Source organism: Talpa occidentalis, unplaced genomic scaffold (genome assembly GCF_014898055.3).
Source record: "Talpa occidentalis isolate TD23 unplaced genomic scaffold, MPIMG_talOcc4v2.1 talOcc4.11, whole genome shotgun sequence".
NCBI classification, from domain to species: domain Eukaryota; kingdom Metazoa; phylum Chordata; class Mammalia; order Eulipotyphla; family Talpidae; genus Talpa; species Talpa occidentalis.
In genome coordinates this window covers 2,261,068-2,278,265 of record NW_023601104.1, presented here as the reverse complement: position 1 = coordinate 2,278,265, position 17,198 = coordinate 2,261,068, and the positions used below count along the sequence as shown (strand labels likewise).

At 42.0% G+C, this 17,198-nt stretch overlaps 1 protein-coding gene across 5 annotated transcripts in view; it reads right to left on the bottom strand.

Annotated features, from left to right (window-relative positions):
- Window positions 1-17,198, bottom strand: part of SIN3A (SIN3 transcription regulator family member A) — a 58,481-nt gene that overhangs the window by 12,976 nt on the left and 28,307 nt on the right. For 4 of the 5 annotated variants that reach the window (XM_037502069.2, XM_037502068.2, XM_037502070.2 and 1 more), the window contains exons 5-16: window positions 16,617-16,899; window positions 15,336-15,587; window positions 14,637-14,789; window positions 14,277-14,435; window positions 12,534-12,623; window positions 10,376-10,494; window positions 9,605-9,815; window positions 8,919-9,035; window positions 6,534-6,772; window positions 4,744-4,927; window positions 3,203-3,776; window positions 255-424 (exon numbers count right to left, since the gene is read on the bottom strand). In XM_037502069.2, coding sequence (XP_037357966.1) covers window positions 255-424; window positions 3,203-3,776; window positions 4,744-4,927; window positions 6,534-6,772; window positions 8,919-9,035; window positions 9,605-9,815; window positions 10,376-10,494; window positions 12,534-12,623; window positions 14,277-14,435; window positions 14,637-14,789; window positions 15,336-15,587; window positions 16,617-16,899 — 2,551 coding nt within the window. The remainder of the gene's footprint in view (window positions 1-254; window positions 425-3,202; window positions 3,777-4,743; window positions 4,928-6,533; window positions 6,773-8,918; window positions 9,036-9,604; window positions 9,816-10,375; window positions 10,495-12,533; window positions 12,624-14,276; window positions 14,436-14,636; window positions 14,790-15,335; window positions 15,588-16,616; window positions 16,900-17,198) is intronic. The other variant, XM_037502071.2, reaches the window with a different exon arrangement.

Genomic DNA, 17,198 nt, shown 5'->3' with positions numbered 1-17,198 from the left:
GAGGGGAGCAGTGGGTGCAACAGAAGAGGTCTGCCCCACCATACAGGACCCTCGCCAGCTGGCCAGGATCGAACCAGCGCTGCAGAGGCTGCGGACTGCTTCACAGTACAGCCCTCAACCACCTGCGCCACCAGGGGAGGCCAGAAAACTGCCCTTCTTTTTCCAACAGATATCTTGCTATCTTCTCTTTGCCCAACCATTTTTCGGTAAGGACTTGACCTCTCACCAACTCTTGCCTCTGGCAACATTCTCACCTGTCTGACAATGCTCTGGATAAGTTTGTCCATGGTGAAGGCAATGTAGGCATGAATGGTGAACATCTCTCTCAGAGAATCTTCATATTGTGATGAGTCTATGTTGCCATCCAACAGGCTCCGCACCATGTCCAGAAAAGCTGGGTAATAGTCTTCTACATCAACATCCACTGTAGGAGAGACAAAACAGGTCAGGCCTTACCCTGCTAAGAAAGGATCGGGAGGGAACAGACCCCCACAGCTAGCCTAAAGACATCTGAAAGAACAAATTTTAGGTATTCAAGACTTATCACTCACTCTGCTGCAGACAGAGACAAACTCTGACAGGTGGCTGCACTCACCCCTGTTGTCCAGCAGAAGAGAGTGACTCTGCAACTTTCCCAGAGCTCCAACACTGACCACAACACAAAGGCACTTATTTAGAGCATGACTGGGCTCTCCATACTAGGAAAGCAAAATTTCCTGGGGAAGAAGTTTCCTCAAAAAGTTGATTGCTTGGGCCTCCCTGGTGGCGCAAGGGGTTAGTTAAGATGCAACCTATGAAGCTATCCGCAGCCTCTGCAGCACAAGTTCGATCCCCGGCCATGGAGCTATCCACATGACACAACAGACCTCTCCTGTCTCCTTGCTGCTCCCCTCAGTAGTGTATTTCAGTCAGTCTGCCTGTTCTGTTCCCCGCTCTGTCTCTGGTGAATCCTCTCCCCCCACCCCACACCTCTGGCCTGTACCCCAGTTCTTGTATGCATAAATAAATAAATCCTTAGAAAATTTTTTTTAAAAAGTTGATTGCTTGCTGAGAGAGAAACTTGCTCTCCTCACATGGTCACTTGCTCATAAAGCTCTTTCAGTGAAGCATAAACAACAGATGAAAAAAGGCAAGTAGTCATCCACTAGCACTGGGAAATCTCTCGGGAACAGAAAATAGGAGCGCAAGTCAAATCCTCTATGAATAATGAAATAATCTACATTTGTCAAAGTCCGTTCTTTAAAAAATGGATTCCTAACATTGTACTTCACAAATTGCACTAAGTGACCTGTATTTGCTGCACATGAATCACTTCAACCACCAGCTAAAAATTGTACCAGCGGTAGCAGGGAGTAGACAAAGAAAGGCAAAAGAACTCTGCCTTGCTAAAATAAGGCCATTTACATAAAGGTCAAAACAGGCAAACCTAACCTCACGTCCAAAAGCCAAGCAGTGCAGGAGGGGAGCACTGGAGTACTGGTTAAGTGTTGTTTCTTGATCAGAAACAGATCGGGTCACGGGTGTGCTATCAATGAAGCTACCTACAACCTGGATTAGTATAATTCTCTGTACAGATGTTGCACTTCTAAAAAAAGTTGACTATAATTTAAAAAAGGTACTCTTTTTGGGCCTCCCCGGTGGCGCAGCGGTTGAGCGCTGGGTTGTGAAGCTGCCCGCGGCTTCTGCGGCGCCGGTTCGATCCCCGGCTGCTCCCCGGCCACCGGAGGAGGGTCCCACATGGCGAGCAGACCTCTCCTGCCGCCCGCTGCTCCCCTCAGCAGTGTGCTTCGGTTCTTCTGCCTGCTCTGCTCCCCGCTCTGGCTCTGGTGAATTCTCTCACCCTCCCGCGCTTCTGACTGTACCCAGTGCATGTATAAACAAAACAAACAAACAAACCAGCAAACAAATAAATAAAGCATGCCTCTATAAAAAAAAAAAAAAAAAAAAAAAAAAGGTACTCTTTGTCATCTACTAATTGTCAGTAAAATCTATACTTGGGGGGAAAGGCTGAAAGCAAATGCCGAGTCCATAACCACTTACCCAAAGTCTGATGGACTCATTAGTAACAGGCAAAACGGGACTGATGACTGTTTAAAAGAAGCAACTGGCTGAGTTTGCTCAGAGAGTGTCACCTTGTTCAGCCTCCCAGCAGTCATGGGCTATGCTGTTGCTGTGGGACCTGCTTTCGTGCCAGGATAAAGCTATGAGTATAAAGCCACAGACTTGTCCATAAGAGAGACCATCGGCGTAAGGCTTGGCATGATCACTCAAGGCCAAACTATGCCAGCCTCAACCCAGGATGAATCAGTGCCCAAGCCTGGATTAAGCCATTTTCTCTCAGTTCTGCCCAAACAGGTGGAATCACCACACCAAAGCCCCAAAAAGCTGTCTCTCTCAACCTAGGTAAAGGCTCTCAGAATTAACGTCCAGTTTTATTAGCTCCTCGGAAAGAAGTCGAGGTGCACACATGGCTTCGACATTAGCCAGTTAAGAAATGAAAAAAAAAGGTAATTCACTCCACAGACTGGCTATTTCCTCAAGAGCACAGAAGACATTTTGCTCACAGCTTAAGTACCTAATTTAGGAAGTGAACTGTGAACTAGGAAGCCTGTGCAAGAGGCTTTCTTAACACTATTTCCCTTTTCCTGAGTCTCTATCTTCATTCCTGTTCCTCCTGTCACTGCTGTCTCACACCACCTCCCGAAAGCGCATCTCCTTTCCATAAACGATTTGTTTATTAGACATAAGCCATGAACCCCGCCAGCTAAAGAGAAGCCCCACCCAAACATATCTTAGAAAATTCACATCTGTCATGGGTACAAACAACTGGAAATTTATGTTCTTTCATGGAGAGGAACAGACATGAAACACTGCAATAAACCCAGTGACCTGCCGCTGGAGAGGTGATGTGGCAGACACACCCAGTCCAGCTCCCTCCTCTCCAAGTCTACAGCACCACTCACTGGACCGCACGCTGTGTGCGTTTTCTCTAATTCTCACAACTTCACAAAATAACAAGCAGCACCTGCGGCTGCTAGGTAAATAGGTTCTAACACAGCCAGTGCATTTTAAATCTAGGCTCAGGAACCCATTTGGAACTGCCAGGCCTGCTTGCGCTCTAAATAAAAGCAAGCGGGTCAGAGGCTAACTCAGTCCTAGGCCCCGCCCACACACCCTGGTGCCCCACAATGTAGACTCTCACTAGGTTCCTTGAGACGCAGCTGGATGGCAGGGCTGTCACTCTTGTCTCGCTTTATGCCCAGCACTTCCCGTTCCCACTCTCTCTCTCGGTTTTCCTCTTCAATTTGCCGTTCAGCTTGAGAACAAATTCGCAGCAGCCTCAAGCAGAGAATCTGGTGCAGTCGCATGAAAATGTACCAGTTGTTATTGACATAGAAGAGGTTGTATACGTCATCCATCCCTCTCAACTTCTGAGCTGCTGTGTTACTAAACAGTAGCTTGGACTTAGGGGGACTGCCCCCAACACCATTGTGCTTCTTAGCTGCCCCTGTGGCTTCATCCACATCCATCTCTTCTTCTTCCTCTTCCTCCACATCTGAGAGATCACCTCTCTGAGCAAAGAGCAGATCTGGAATGAAATGATGCATGATTTGCTTGATTTTATACTTGTCCTCTTTCTGAATGCCCGTCTGCCTCTTCACATGGTGGATAATCAGGGCAGCAGCATCTTCCAGGATCTGTTTGTCTTCATAGGCAAGTGAGAGATGTGGGCCAACGGGTACACCAGCATTCTCCTCGGTAGCCTGCTCTTGCCTCTGATAGGAGACACACAAATATCATGTGACACATCTACTACAACAAGCAGACCTACAAGATCACACCAATAACACATTCCATTATTAACCACAGTGGCTAGATTTTTCCAGTCCCAAACTTAGGACCCGACTTAACAAGTTGTTGTGCTCTTCCAGAAATAAGAGTGAAGTGGGAGATTTGGTTTAATACCAAAATACTGGCACCGACTAGACTTTCAAGACTTAGAGGGGGACGAATGGGACAGAAATGGGACCATCTTCTAACATCCTGGGTGAGCATTTCTAGAGGGCACAGTACGAAGTCCAGGATTTACTTTCATCTATTTCTGGGGTGAGAGCATGGAAGGTCACAGGTGTAACAAAGGTGGCAAAATAGAGATAATTATGTAAGTTTACGTAAGAGCTCATTTTATTATTCTTAGTCCCTTTACATGTGTACTTGACATTTTTATAATGACACACTTTTAAAATTCAGGATCTATCTCTTCCAGGAATTCTCAACCACATTGTATTTCTGTTTCTGTCCATCCCCTAAGACTATGAGTTCACAGAAAGCAAGATTAATTTCTTACTCATCTCTGTATCTTAGATCCCTGTATGATATATGATCCTGATAAATATAAATAAACAAGGATCGGAGAAGTCTGGGAATCAGTGAAAAGCGTCTAATTTTTGGGAAACTGACAGTTTGTATCAATGAATACAAAGGTACTATTGAAGGGAAACTGATAAGGAGAAAAGTGGAAGGAATGGTGTAAACTGAAACCAGGATAGTAATTTGGGAAACCAGTATAAACAGCCCTGGGTATAAAGGTAAAGCTTAAACTTAAATGGTAGAATCAGGAATAGAAACCCACGAGCATTATGAAGCAAGAATCAACAGGTCTTAGAGAGTCTCACTTTAGTTTAACAAAGGTAAAATTTCAAACCTGTAAGCAATCAAACCTATGAATCTTCTCCAGCTCACCTCATCATATATACTCTCAATCTCATTGAGTAAGCTCTTAGACCTCAGGACCTTGGTGTCGTTCTGCTTAAAGTTTATGCCTTGGTGGTCCAGAGACTTCAAGTAGTATTTTTCATTTTGCTCTCTCCACACCTTGTTAAAGCCTCTCTGAGCTTCTCGCCATTCTTCCTCTTTCATCTTCAACCTAGTGGGTTGCAGCGAGGGTAGAAACAAGAAATGGGAATTATAAGATGAGGAGTCACACTCCTTTGTATTGGAATCCTGGCTCTGCTCTCTAGCTACATAACACTGTTTCTTTATCAGTAAAACAAGGAAAATAGCACCTACTCTCAAAAGGGTTTATAAGTGAGAAATATGTCAGGAGTACTTTACTTGAAAAGTCAGAATATATGTCTGTCAAAAAAAATTATTGGCAACTTGGGCCTCCCTGGTGGCGCAAGGGGGTTAAGACACAACCTATGAAGCTATCTGTAGCCTCTGCAGCACGAGTTCAATCCCCAGCCAGGGAGCTACCCACATGGCACAGCAGACCTCTCCTGACTTGCCCGCTGCTCCCCGCAGCAGTGTACTTCGGTCAATCTGCCTGTTCTGTTCCCCGCTCTGTCTCTGGTGAATCCTCTCACCCCCCTCCCCACACCTCTGGTCTGTACCCCAGCTCCTGTATGCATAAATAAATAAATATTTATTTATTTTTCCGGTTCATTGTTTTATTTTTTTTATTTAAATTTTATTTTTATATTCCCCATACAATTACAACCCCCTTATTTTGACCCCAATCCCCCTTTCCCTGCCCCCCCACCCCCCATAGAGTGTCTCTGGTTCATAGTTGTTTGTTGATTTCGATATTTTCTTTCTTTATAGTTATTCTTTTTCCTGGTCCCTTATTTACGTTTTCTAGAATAAATAAATCTTAAAAAAAAAAAATTATTGGCAACTTGGGAGAGATGTTTTTCAAGCCAATTTTGAACCCCGTTACATTAGGAAATTATTCATTCAGGGTTTATTTTAGGAAAGTAATTTGTCCAAAAGTTAGGTATCTTACCTAGAATAGTTATTTCTCAAACAGTATTTCACCCCTGGAAAAGGGGTTCTCTTCCTTGGCCAGCTAAAACAAAGTTAAGTATGTCTCTTTGCTGTAAGGACTTCTAAGAACATTTACTATGCTAATGTAAAAAAGCAGAACACTTTTACAGTAATGTTCCCTTGGGCAGTCTGGAAAGTTCTAGTGAAAATAAATGAATGGCCCATGCTGTAGAAGAGGAGAGTAAAATCAAAACCAGCATTATCTGGGCCTCCCTGGTGGCGCAAGGGGTTAAGCACCGCACTATGAAGCAATCCACAGTCTCTGTAGAATGAGTTCGATCCCCAGCCGGCCAGGGAGTTACCCACACGGCGCAGCAGACCTCTCCTGTCTTGCCCGCTGCTCCCCTCAGCAGTGTATTTCAGTGGATCCGCCTGTTCTGCTCCCCACTCTGTCTCTGGTGACTCCTCTCACCCCCTGCACCTCTGGCCTGTACCCCAGTTCTTGTATGCATAAATAAATAGACTTCAAAAAAAACACACACACACAGAGCACTCCAGCATGGACTTTCTGCTCATTCTCTACTGCTGGTGACACTGGACGCCATCAAGGAACACCACCATCCCATATCACACCCGGTGTCCATCAATCATGACTGGGAAGAAAGAATTCTCCTGGATAACTAGATTGAAGCGAGGGCCTTCTTCACCGGGACATGGAATTTGCCTTGAAGCACACCAAAGCAGAAAGGGCACATTCACTCAGGTACCTTTTGAGGACGATCGGCACAGCGATGGAGGGATTCTTCCTCAGCCCATCAATGATGTCTGCGGCTTTGTCGGCATATATCCTCTGGAGTGCTTTTCGATGGATGACTTCTGACGTGCCCCCAAGGGTGTTGTCCAAACGAAATTTGGCTTGTTCCTCAGCAGACAAACGAGAAAGCTTCTTCTGTATTGCTTCCAGAACCCGGATGGTTGCCAGATTTGTCTCTAAAACTACATCAAGCTAAAGAAAAAAAGACAAAGCTTGCTAGGACCCAAACCAGAATAAAATTGTGGCCAGTGGCCGGGAGTGTAAGGTGTGGAATTAAATTGCCCGGACTGGAATCCTGGCTATTCTATTAGCAACATAAAACTTTTATCATCGGTGAACAGGGATAACAGCACCTATGGCTGTTTTCTGGGTTAAATGACACAATTCACAAAAGGTTTAGTGCAATGCCCAGCAGACTACAAATATCCAATAAACAAAATGGTGGCTAAGTAGTATTTATTCTACCATCACCACTGTGTGCATTGTTCAGGACTGCATACCTCAGATCAGAGGGACATAAGGGGAGGCAACCTTACACTTTCCCTGAATATTCCTGAATTGCTCAGATGTTACAAACAATAATAGTTAAAACAATCCCCCAAATGTAAAAAGATCAGTCTTGACGTTAAAGTTTTTCAGGGTAATTTGAAATATTAAGGAAGTAAATTTGTTCCACATTCAGTAGCCCTAAGAGCAGTGACTATCATTCCTTAAGAGGTTCAACCTTCTACATGTATATAACCATTTACATTCTTATTTAATTTGACCCTTATTTTCTTAAAAATAGATATACCTTTTTTTTAACTCATTGTTCATTTTTGTACAATGTTTGATTTCAAGTGTAGTTCCCATAAAATTCCTATCACTGATTCACCCGTGAACCATCGCCATAGTCTCTTGTGCTCTTCCCTTCCCTGTTTTGATTCCTCTCCTTCCCCTGCAGAATTTTCTAACAAGGGCCTACCCTGACCTGGTTAAGGATATTACTGGCGACCTTCTAGCTTACTTTTCTCTTAGACTTAACACAAGACTCTAAGTGAAAAACAGAAAAAGTAGTAAATGAGCAGCCCCAGGGGCCTACAACCATATGTAGGCAGCAGCATTTCCTGAGGTTTCTAGTTGGGGCCTGGCAGGCCTTTCTGTCAAATATTTCAGCCCCACTTCTCCTTAATTATGGACAAATAAAGACTTGAACTTTCCGGCTCCCTTGTGACTGGACTGGGTCCAGTAACTAGTTCTGAGAAATGAAATGTAAAAGGTGAATGAAAGTAATGTTTTTCACTTGTAGGCTAGAGAATTTAAGGGTTCAAGATCCTTCTGCGCTCTGTGACCTATCATTACCAGCAATGTTCCAGATGGTGGAATTCTGTCAGTCCTGGTCCCCAAACAATCCTAATGTGCTAAATATCAATGCACATGCAGCATGGTCAAGAAGTAAATCTATTTTTTCAAGTCCCCAAGATCTGGGAATTATCTATACTGCAGGATTACTAACCTAGCCTAACACACAGAAGGAATGTTTCTTCAAACAAGCCCATCCAAGCCAATCCTAAGCACACACTTCATCACTAAGCACATATCTACCATCACTCCTGTAATCATGGATGGTAACTGATGCTGTCTCTCATTTGCAGGCATGCATGTCAGTTGAGAACAGGAACATCCTATCAAAAAAGGATGCCAGTCTCTAATTTCTAACTCATCAGCTAACAATACTTAATGAACAAGCAGGGCAGGTAAATTTTATATAATACATTAAAAAGGATACAAGCAATTTTGCCTTTTTAGACACAACATCCCTTTTGTTGATAGTATCAGTGCCCTAGACATCAAAACCCCCTGGGGATTCTGAGTCCATGGTTAGTACTCCTAAGCCTGATACAGGGATTCTCTACCATCACCTTTATTCATGTTCTTTCCTTTCCAATTACTTTCAAGTCTGTACTCTCCCCTTTTCTCAAAGGAGTCAAATCACTACCAGAAATATGGGAGAATCCCAGTTCTCACAGGAGAGTTGGTTTGCTAACCATATTAAGAAACCTGCTAAAAACAACAATACATTAAAATAACTTACAAGAGCTTCAAAAAAGCCCAGTGGGCCTTGAGATACTGGTTTTATACACCCATAAAACATAATAACCTTTAAAATACCATTAAAAACTCAAAGGATTATTATTTAGCCATCAATGAATAAAATCACATTTGCCATACAAATATTTACCACTGAAATATATGAGTCTTTGGCTTTTCAGTATTAAAAAGCCAATCCTAACAGATATTTAAGATATCATTTAGCATCTTCCATTCCCCCAAATTTCAAATGGTAAGGAACTTGTACCTCAAAGCGTTCATCTTCACAACGATAGATATGCTCTTCATACTGAGTTTTCTTGGAACTAACAAAGGTGGAGTCCTCAGACCAGGAAGGGAAGGAAACCCAGGTATCATTTAAAACCTTGGGGTTAAAGAAGAGAGATTGAAATAAAAGCATAACAAAGTTTCATGATAATTAAGCATGCTCAATAAAAAGACAAACAAAACTGTAGGGGAGGAAAAAAACAGTTAACATAAATTTCACTAGCAAGTTTACAAAAGCAGCTGGTAAAGAAAAGGTTGTGGGTCTCCCTGGTGGGATAGGGGTTAAGTCTCAGTGCTATCACTGCTAGAGCCTGAGTTCAATCCCCGGCCAGGGAGCTAATTCACAGAGGGAGCAGGAGACCTCTCCTGTCTCATCCACTGCTCCCCTCAGCAGTGTACTTCAGTCAGTCTGCCTGTTCTGCCCCCCACTCTGTCTCTGGTGAATCCTCTCACCCCCCCACACTTACCCCCGTACCTCTGGCCTACACAACCAGTTCTTCTACACAAAAAATAAACAAAGAAAAAAAAGACTGTGAATGTTAAGTGTAAAGCACTTTCTCATGAACGGAGAGAAAGGTCTTGATTTCCTTCTCATATAAATTCTCTATCCCGGTACCACCCTCTTCTGGAGGAAGCTCAGCTAATCATTACCAGAGAAGACCTTACCTCCTTACAGAGAGGAGTCCGTCCGGTACATTTGGGTTGCTGGTAACTCTTTGGTAGGGCTCGATAGCTGGAGCCCAACCGTTTACAAGAGGCGTAATCTATCTCCATGGCAATGCCTTCTGTGGCTCGTTCCTTTGGAAAGGTTTCCAGATGTACAGACTCCTTATAGCCCAGAAAGTTCTTAAACCAATTAAACAATTCAGGGAATTTCCTGAAGAATCAAACCAAAAACTGGTGAGTAATGAGAAGCATAATGCAGTTATCCTAAGGTATGACTACCACTATCTGGTGTTGGATCAGAACTCGGCTATCAGGGACAAATTCCAATGACAGTTATTATTTCTTGCCTAAGAAGCACTGCTTCCGAGCATCTGACTTCCCTTTCCTGTAGAATCCTCTAAGTCAGTCAAGGTAGTGTTGGAAGAGTTGCAGTGAAACTAGAAATAGCTAGTGATTCTTCAAACTAAGAATACAGTTTCAATGTTCAGACAATTCTTAGGTTGTCAAATACAGTCAGAATTCTAGAACCCTGGAAGAAACTGGCCTCCACAACTCTGAAGCACTGGTCAGGGGATCAGTAAATGCCCTCTCTGCCTATGTTCCATCTCTAGAGTTGAACTAAAATACTGACCAGTTAACTCCTTTAACACTGACATTTTATGAACCAACTGACTCACCACAATCAAATTAATTTTACTATCATGTACTCTCACAAAGTTATCACCTCACCTCCATATGATCCATCAGAGTTAAGTGCCTCATTCCACTTACCCAAGGAAAGGGGAGACTAGCTGCACGAGCTCAGCCCGAGAAATCACCTCCTGGTTGAAGATAACAAGACACCGCAGGAAATTTTCGTAAGCCTCTGCACTCCGCAGGGCCTTTCGCACCTAATGGACACAACCAGGAAAAAAAAAAAAAAAAAAACAACAACAGTTAAGTGGGGAACCAAGAGATCCTAGACTGCTTTTTAAAAGACTAGGGAAATAAGAGCTGGTATTTCGTAATACTAATAAATCACTTAGTTTTTTTGATATAATTATGCTTGAAAATAGGTATCATTTTAAAAGGAAACAGTAAGATATTTATGGATGAAATAGCATATCTGGTATTTGTTTCCAAATAATCTGGGGTGGATAAGGGTAAATATGCAAACAGTAAGGGGCCAAGAGTACTGCATTCCTCCAGTGCACTCCTGGGTGACGAAGCTGAAGGCTGATGATGAGTATCTGAGGGGTCCTTCGGCTATTCTCTTTAACTTACGTTTCAAATTTCCAGCAATAATTTTAGTCTTATCGTAAATAAGACAGTTATCTTCTCATATTCTTGATTCTCTGAGCCCTATCAGTTTCTCAAACTTTTGCTTCCTTCCCTAACAGAGGTTTACAACAAGAATCTTTGTCAACAATGTTCTCAATCTTGTAAGGTTTAACTTTTAAAATAAGATATTTCTGTCCTCTGACCTGATCCGTTTCCTTCCTCCTTATATAATATTGAGCATTTTAATATCCAAAAACTTAAAAATGTTCAATGGCTACACAAAGTAAAACTAGCCAGGCTAGATAAGCAATCTGGAGTTCGTTTCAAAAGTATTTAGCATTGCAGTCCTTTAGTGAGACTCACCAAACCAAGTGGTTTATCAATAATCTCTCCAGATGGCCTCATACTTTTCGTTAATATCAATTAGTAGAAGCTATATGGAGTATGTACCGTGAAAGTCAAAGATCAAGAGCGCTGCCCTTTTTATACAATCTACCATATTCTTTCTTTTAATTTTTTCTTAGCTTTTAAACACAAGTGGACAGAATAGTCTAATGTACCCCACATACTCACCTAGCCTCAATGATCAATATATAATAAGGTAAACAATACTGAATTTTAAAGCAAATTCCAGACATTTCCTCTAGATATATCTCAGTGTGTATTTCAAAGAAATATTTTTAAAAATCCCATGATCTTTAAAATAATTCATTTATTCAGGCCCTCCTTCTTTTATCCTCTCCTTGCTACTGGTGGTTGTGACCTGGGCTTCTACATCTGCCTTGAAAGTACCAAGGCAACGCTCAGATGTTTCACGTCAGAGTCAGGACTGTTTCGCAGGCAGCAGGCTAGAGAGAGATGGAGGCACCAATCATAGAGATGCTAAATCATTCGCAAAATCAGAGGTGCAAGACAAGGGCAAATCATCACCCAATCAGTCCAAGCTGGTTCCTGCCAGCAAGACAGATGTCCAACAGTTACCAGCTGCTCTGAGGAAACAAACTTGCTATTCATCAAGTTAACTCTGAGAAGGAAGTCAGACACAGGAGGAGAGCAAAACTAACCCACTGTCCAACACTGTTTACACCAGCAATCTCAACTATGACTGCCCATGAGAATCACCCAGGGAGCTTTGAAAACAAATCACAATTCCCATAAAACCTATATGTGATGATACAAGTATCACAACCAAGTAGAAGATTGTAAGTCACCTTAAATCCTCAACAATTAGTAGAGATTTGTATGGACCTGGATATTTATACAACAGGGAGCTCCAAACTCCAAACATCTCTACAGAGGATTATGATGTATATTTTTTCTTAAAAGCTACCTTTAAGCATCATGGGAAAAAAGCTGTAAATTACTGGCAATTACTTCACAAAACCAAAGGAGAAAATGCTACCATTGCTCTAGTTATGCTAGTGGTTACAGTAGAATGAAAGGAACTACAACTGGAAACTATGTTAAAAAGCAGCAAGTCCTATCTGAAAATCTATACCCCCTAAATCATAGTTTTGTAAAACCATTACCTCAACAAAAAATACAATTAAAAAACTAAAAGGAAGTCCTAATCAGCTTGATGCCTCTAACACAAGAGCTTCTTGAGGACAGGGTGATTGTTCTTTTGGCATTAGTAATTGATATCAAATCTAATTTATCCATTACTCACCTTATCAAAAAATAATGATTCTGTTCCTACACCATGCTTGCTGGCATCTGCCATTGAAGAATCCTTTAGGCTGAGCAATTTGGGTTTCTTCTGCAAAAAGAAAAATAAAAACGATGAGTGGATTTCTCTGATTTTTATTTTCATCTCTGCTCAATGATTTCATCACTACTACTGATTAATAATTTGCAACAAATGAGAGAATTCAAGTCACTAATTCGCTTCCAACAATCTTCAATATTTCAATTTGCCTGTCAGTTTCTTTTTCCAGAGTTCACGGGTCACTCTACTCCCCAAATAGTCTATACAAATGGTCAAAGGATTACTGTGCTACTGGAACCTCATCTCACACCATATCTTTCTAGTTGTGGAGGCAGGCAGAAGAGGCCAGCGTACATTGCTTTGAGTGAACAGAAATCTATCTTTAACTTTTAATTATAGCTCAGTAAAAAAGTTCATGAAAAAGGCACAACTTACTTTCCTAACAGAAGGAATAACCATCTTGTCAGCAATAGCCACTCAGACTAATTTAAGATTGCTCTTTCCAAGGGAATGAATAGGCCATGACACAACTGTCCGGCAAGAATTATTTTTAAAAAGTCATCTCCCAACTATCTGTGAAGAAAGGCACACACTTTGGAAGAAGTAGCACATTTACCTTTACCACCTCAGAGGACACTCTCTTAGGAGCCATGTCTTTGCTTACAGTACTGAAGGAGAGAGTAGGGAGGGAATTCTAATGCCCTAATATAGGGTTTCCACCTGTGAGTAATCAAGTGTAGGAGGAGAACATTTCAAGAGAGGAGCCTATCTGCTGACCCTATTCTTGCTACCCTCTTACTCTTTACTGAAGTAAAGAAATTGAAATTATGGGGGGGGGGGGAGTGAGAGATAGAAACATAAACTACTGCCAGTTCAACTTTGTTACGAACACTAAACAATGGTCCTTCAGAAGTGTGAACACCACCTACATGTCAGTCTTTATAGTTAATCAACTAATTTACCAGTCATCTTACTATTAGAATCTGTAGACATAGATACTCTTATGTTATAAACTGCTTCAGAATTCATTGAAACAATAGTCAACACCTACACCTAGCCCACTCCCTAGCACAGCTGTACTACATTAAATAAGGGTGTGGGTTTAGCTTTCTGCAGTCAGATCATCAGTGGTTACTCTAACAAGCAGCATCACATGATAGGCAACTAACAGGAGTTTAAGACCTCCCTCTGCTACAGCCCAAAGTTCCTGCAGATAAGATCCGGCAGCCCAACGAAGGACCTTAAATAAGCTAGGTCTCTCCACACCAGAGATCTTGCACCTTACTCACAGAAGCACTTCCGAGACCAGACTTATTTTCTGGAACAATGCTCAAGCTCAATAATCTCAGCACAAGGCAGGATTATATCAATAGCATCATATCAGAAGGGAATAATCAGTAAGCCTCAGAAACGCTTGGCAGCAAACAAAAAAACAGATGACAGCTAATAGCAGAGAGAGAAAATAAAGAAAAAAACATCGAGAGTTCAAAAAAGCACAGCAATCTTAGCAATGAAGTGGCATTCCAGCATTGCATAAGAAACTTTGCACCAAGTTTCTGTGACATACACCGACGCACTCCAAATGTCCAGGATCCAACTGTCAACATGATCAGAATATGAACTCACGACCAACTCTACCTCGCTCGTTCACCAGGATTGCTCCCAAAAGTCAAAACAAGCAGTCACTCCCTAGCCAGGTCTCACCTTCACAGGAGGCGTGGCTCCTGTCCCCGAGTGTCTGCGGATCTGGCAGCCATTCTGGCTGGGCCTCTGTGGCTTGTTGTTTAGTTGGGGCTTCTTCACAGTGCCTCCATGGTCATTTCGTACAGAATCAACTTTCTCAGCAGTTGTTTTGCTTAAAAGCTAATTAAGACACATGAAAGTGATTAATGTTCTTAAAGTATCATTTAGAAAAAGTCCCCTTCTGATTCCAGCTTCCTAACTTATCTAAAACAATAATCCTATTTTTTAATTATCGAAGCAACATTACATTATAACGTTATAGAACTTTCAGTGGTTAAGACAACAATTCTAAATTGTGCAGTTCTTCTAAATAATACTTACCACAGAGCTATTGGCATCGGGTAGAAACTGTCCAAATTCTGACAACAGATCTTCCTGGTTTTTAAAGAGACGAGCTACCTGAGCATATACCTCCTGCTCAGTCAAAGCTGGAGTATAGTTTCCTCCAGCTTCCTTGGCATTTCGCTGCTCTTTCTGATAGAAAATTACAAATGGGAAGAGATCAGATTAGAGGGAAACTGTTGTACTTTCTGGGATGTCTGGCACGAGCTCTGTATGTTATCTACTCTGGCTCCATGTAATAAGAAAGTCTGCTCAAAAACCCTGTTGTAACTATAGGCTTTTAAATTGAGAAAGGAGTGGAAGACGATAGCTGACAAATAATTCCTTTTAAATTTAGGGTAGTGTGCATGAATTCTCACAGGACCACTACCAACTGATAAAGCATTAGAGAACCATCTATCTTCTCCTTCTACTATAGATTAATATAAGTTATCCCCAAACATCATAGATAAACAAGCATGCACTGCACAGAGCAGTAACTTTAAAAATCCTAACTGGCAATCCTACAATGCAACCCAAGTCAGGAAAATGAAACTGGCTTTATAAACATACTCCAGTTTCTAAATGGTTAAATTCCAGTAAGAACTAGTGGACATAATGGTTATTCAAGTTTCTCTTGGGTTAAATGCCCTGAGAGGGTGACATGGTTAGGACAGGCTAAAAGGGCAACTCTCTTACCTGATATGTGTGCAAAATCTCCAGGAATGCTTTGTAGATGTCTGGCTGGCCCTGGAACCTGTTCTTAATCTTATTAACATAGTTGATAGCATGATTAAACTCCACAGGCTGATTGTTCTGCAAAGATGGGGCCGTTCCCAACGAGATTGTCACTGGTGTATGAGGCTGGACAGGTGGAGAACGTGGGGATGCATATGGTGGGAGTGGGGGAGTCTGCTGATTGGCTGGAGTATGTGCTTGTAGTTGGGAAGGCTAAAAAGAAAAAAGTCTTTATTCTCCTCAGGAACAGAGATGGTTTGACATAGAAAGTTCAAACTAAAGAGAAGGATTCTAAACAACTCATATATTCTTTATTCACTCTGGCCAGGCCATGCTATTAGCCCCAACTCAAAGCACACTGGGAAGGGGTGGGAAGTGTGTAGAGGATCTCACATTCTAGTGCAAATAGTTTGATCTCTAATTTTCTAAACAAAACCTTACAAGTGAAGACATCTCCAATTACAGGGGGTAATTTTCATAGGCAATTTCTAAGGTCACCAGCTCAACAGGTGCAAATAGAATACAAAAAACCCCCACTCTACACAGATCATAGTTCTCATCAAAAAAGACAACAACTCAAATGTTGCAGAAACTCCACATAATAAAGTCTTCTAATAGAAGATCTCTGTCCAATAGAACTGAGATGAGAAAAAAGTAATATTCTTTATCTGTGCTGTCCTGTGTGATAGTCACTAGCCATCTGAGGTAACTAAGCATTTGAAATGTGGCTTGTGAAACTGAAAAATCATATTTAATTAATTTAAATACAGTCATATGTGGCTAATGGCTGCTACACTAGACTCAGTTCTAGCTCAGGAACTGCCCCATCAATACCACTTCCACCACCACAATCTTCTGCTTGGCCTGACAAGACCTAATGTGGTAAATGAAGGAACTTTTGTAAAATGATGAGCCATGTGGGAGACAGCGTATCTGTTCCTAAGATGAACATTTCTGCCCATGTTGAAAAAGCGCTACTACATACAGACAGTCACCAGCTACGGAAACGGATATGGTGAATAAGCAGAAGGTGAGGGCAAGGGTCCTTGTGGCCTGCTGAGGGTTGATTTAAACATATCTAAATATGTGGTATATGAAAGGGTACCATTTCATAGGATGTGATTGCTGCATCTCTGAGGAAATCACTATAACTTGTGTACCTAAGTCTATAAGGGGAAATGTCAAAGAAGGAAGCTTTCTATGGATGCATTTCACCTGATGCAAAGTTTTCCAAGTGCTCACCTTGCTGACTTTGGCAGGTGGGGGCTGAGGAGCTGGCTGGGCAGGAGCTGGGGCTGACTGGGCTGAAGGCTGGGAAGGATGTTGGGGTGGTGGCTGAGGCTGGGGCTGGATGCCATGGGTAGGGATCTGATGAACCTGGCCAGGAGTTGTCACGTTCACCATGTCATTAGTTTGCACCTCAATCTTGTAGCCAGGGGGTAAGAAGGTATTGAAGCCCATAATCAGGTCAGGGTGGCCTTTGAACAGCTGGGACACACGACTAATCACTCCCGGAGTGTCGATGCTGATAAAAAAATAAATAAAAGTGGCAACCTTGATAAACATCCTAGTAAGAAAAAATTCACATTCCACTAGGTTCTATTCAGGAAAATAGATAAAAATCTATTACTTGCATATTAGGAAATGAATGACATACAAAGAACTCTAAAATTCCAAAATTTAGCTTCATGTTCGAAGAGGCTTGGTCACAATTTGAGCAGCCTATAATTCACAACTGCAGTCCTATCAAGCAGGTATTCAGTAAATCTAAAGCTCCAACTCCCATGCAAGCCTTTTATACACCAGTATAAATTGCTGTGAGCC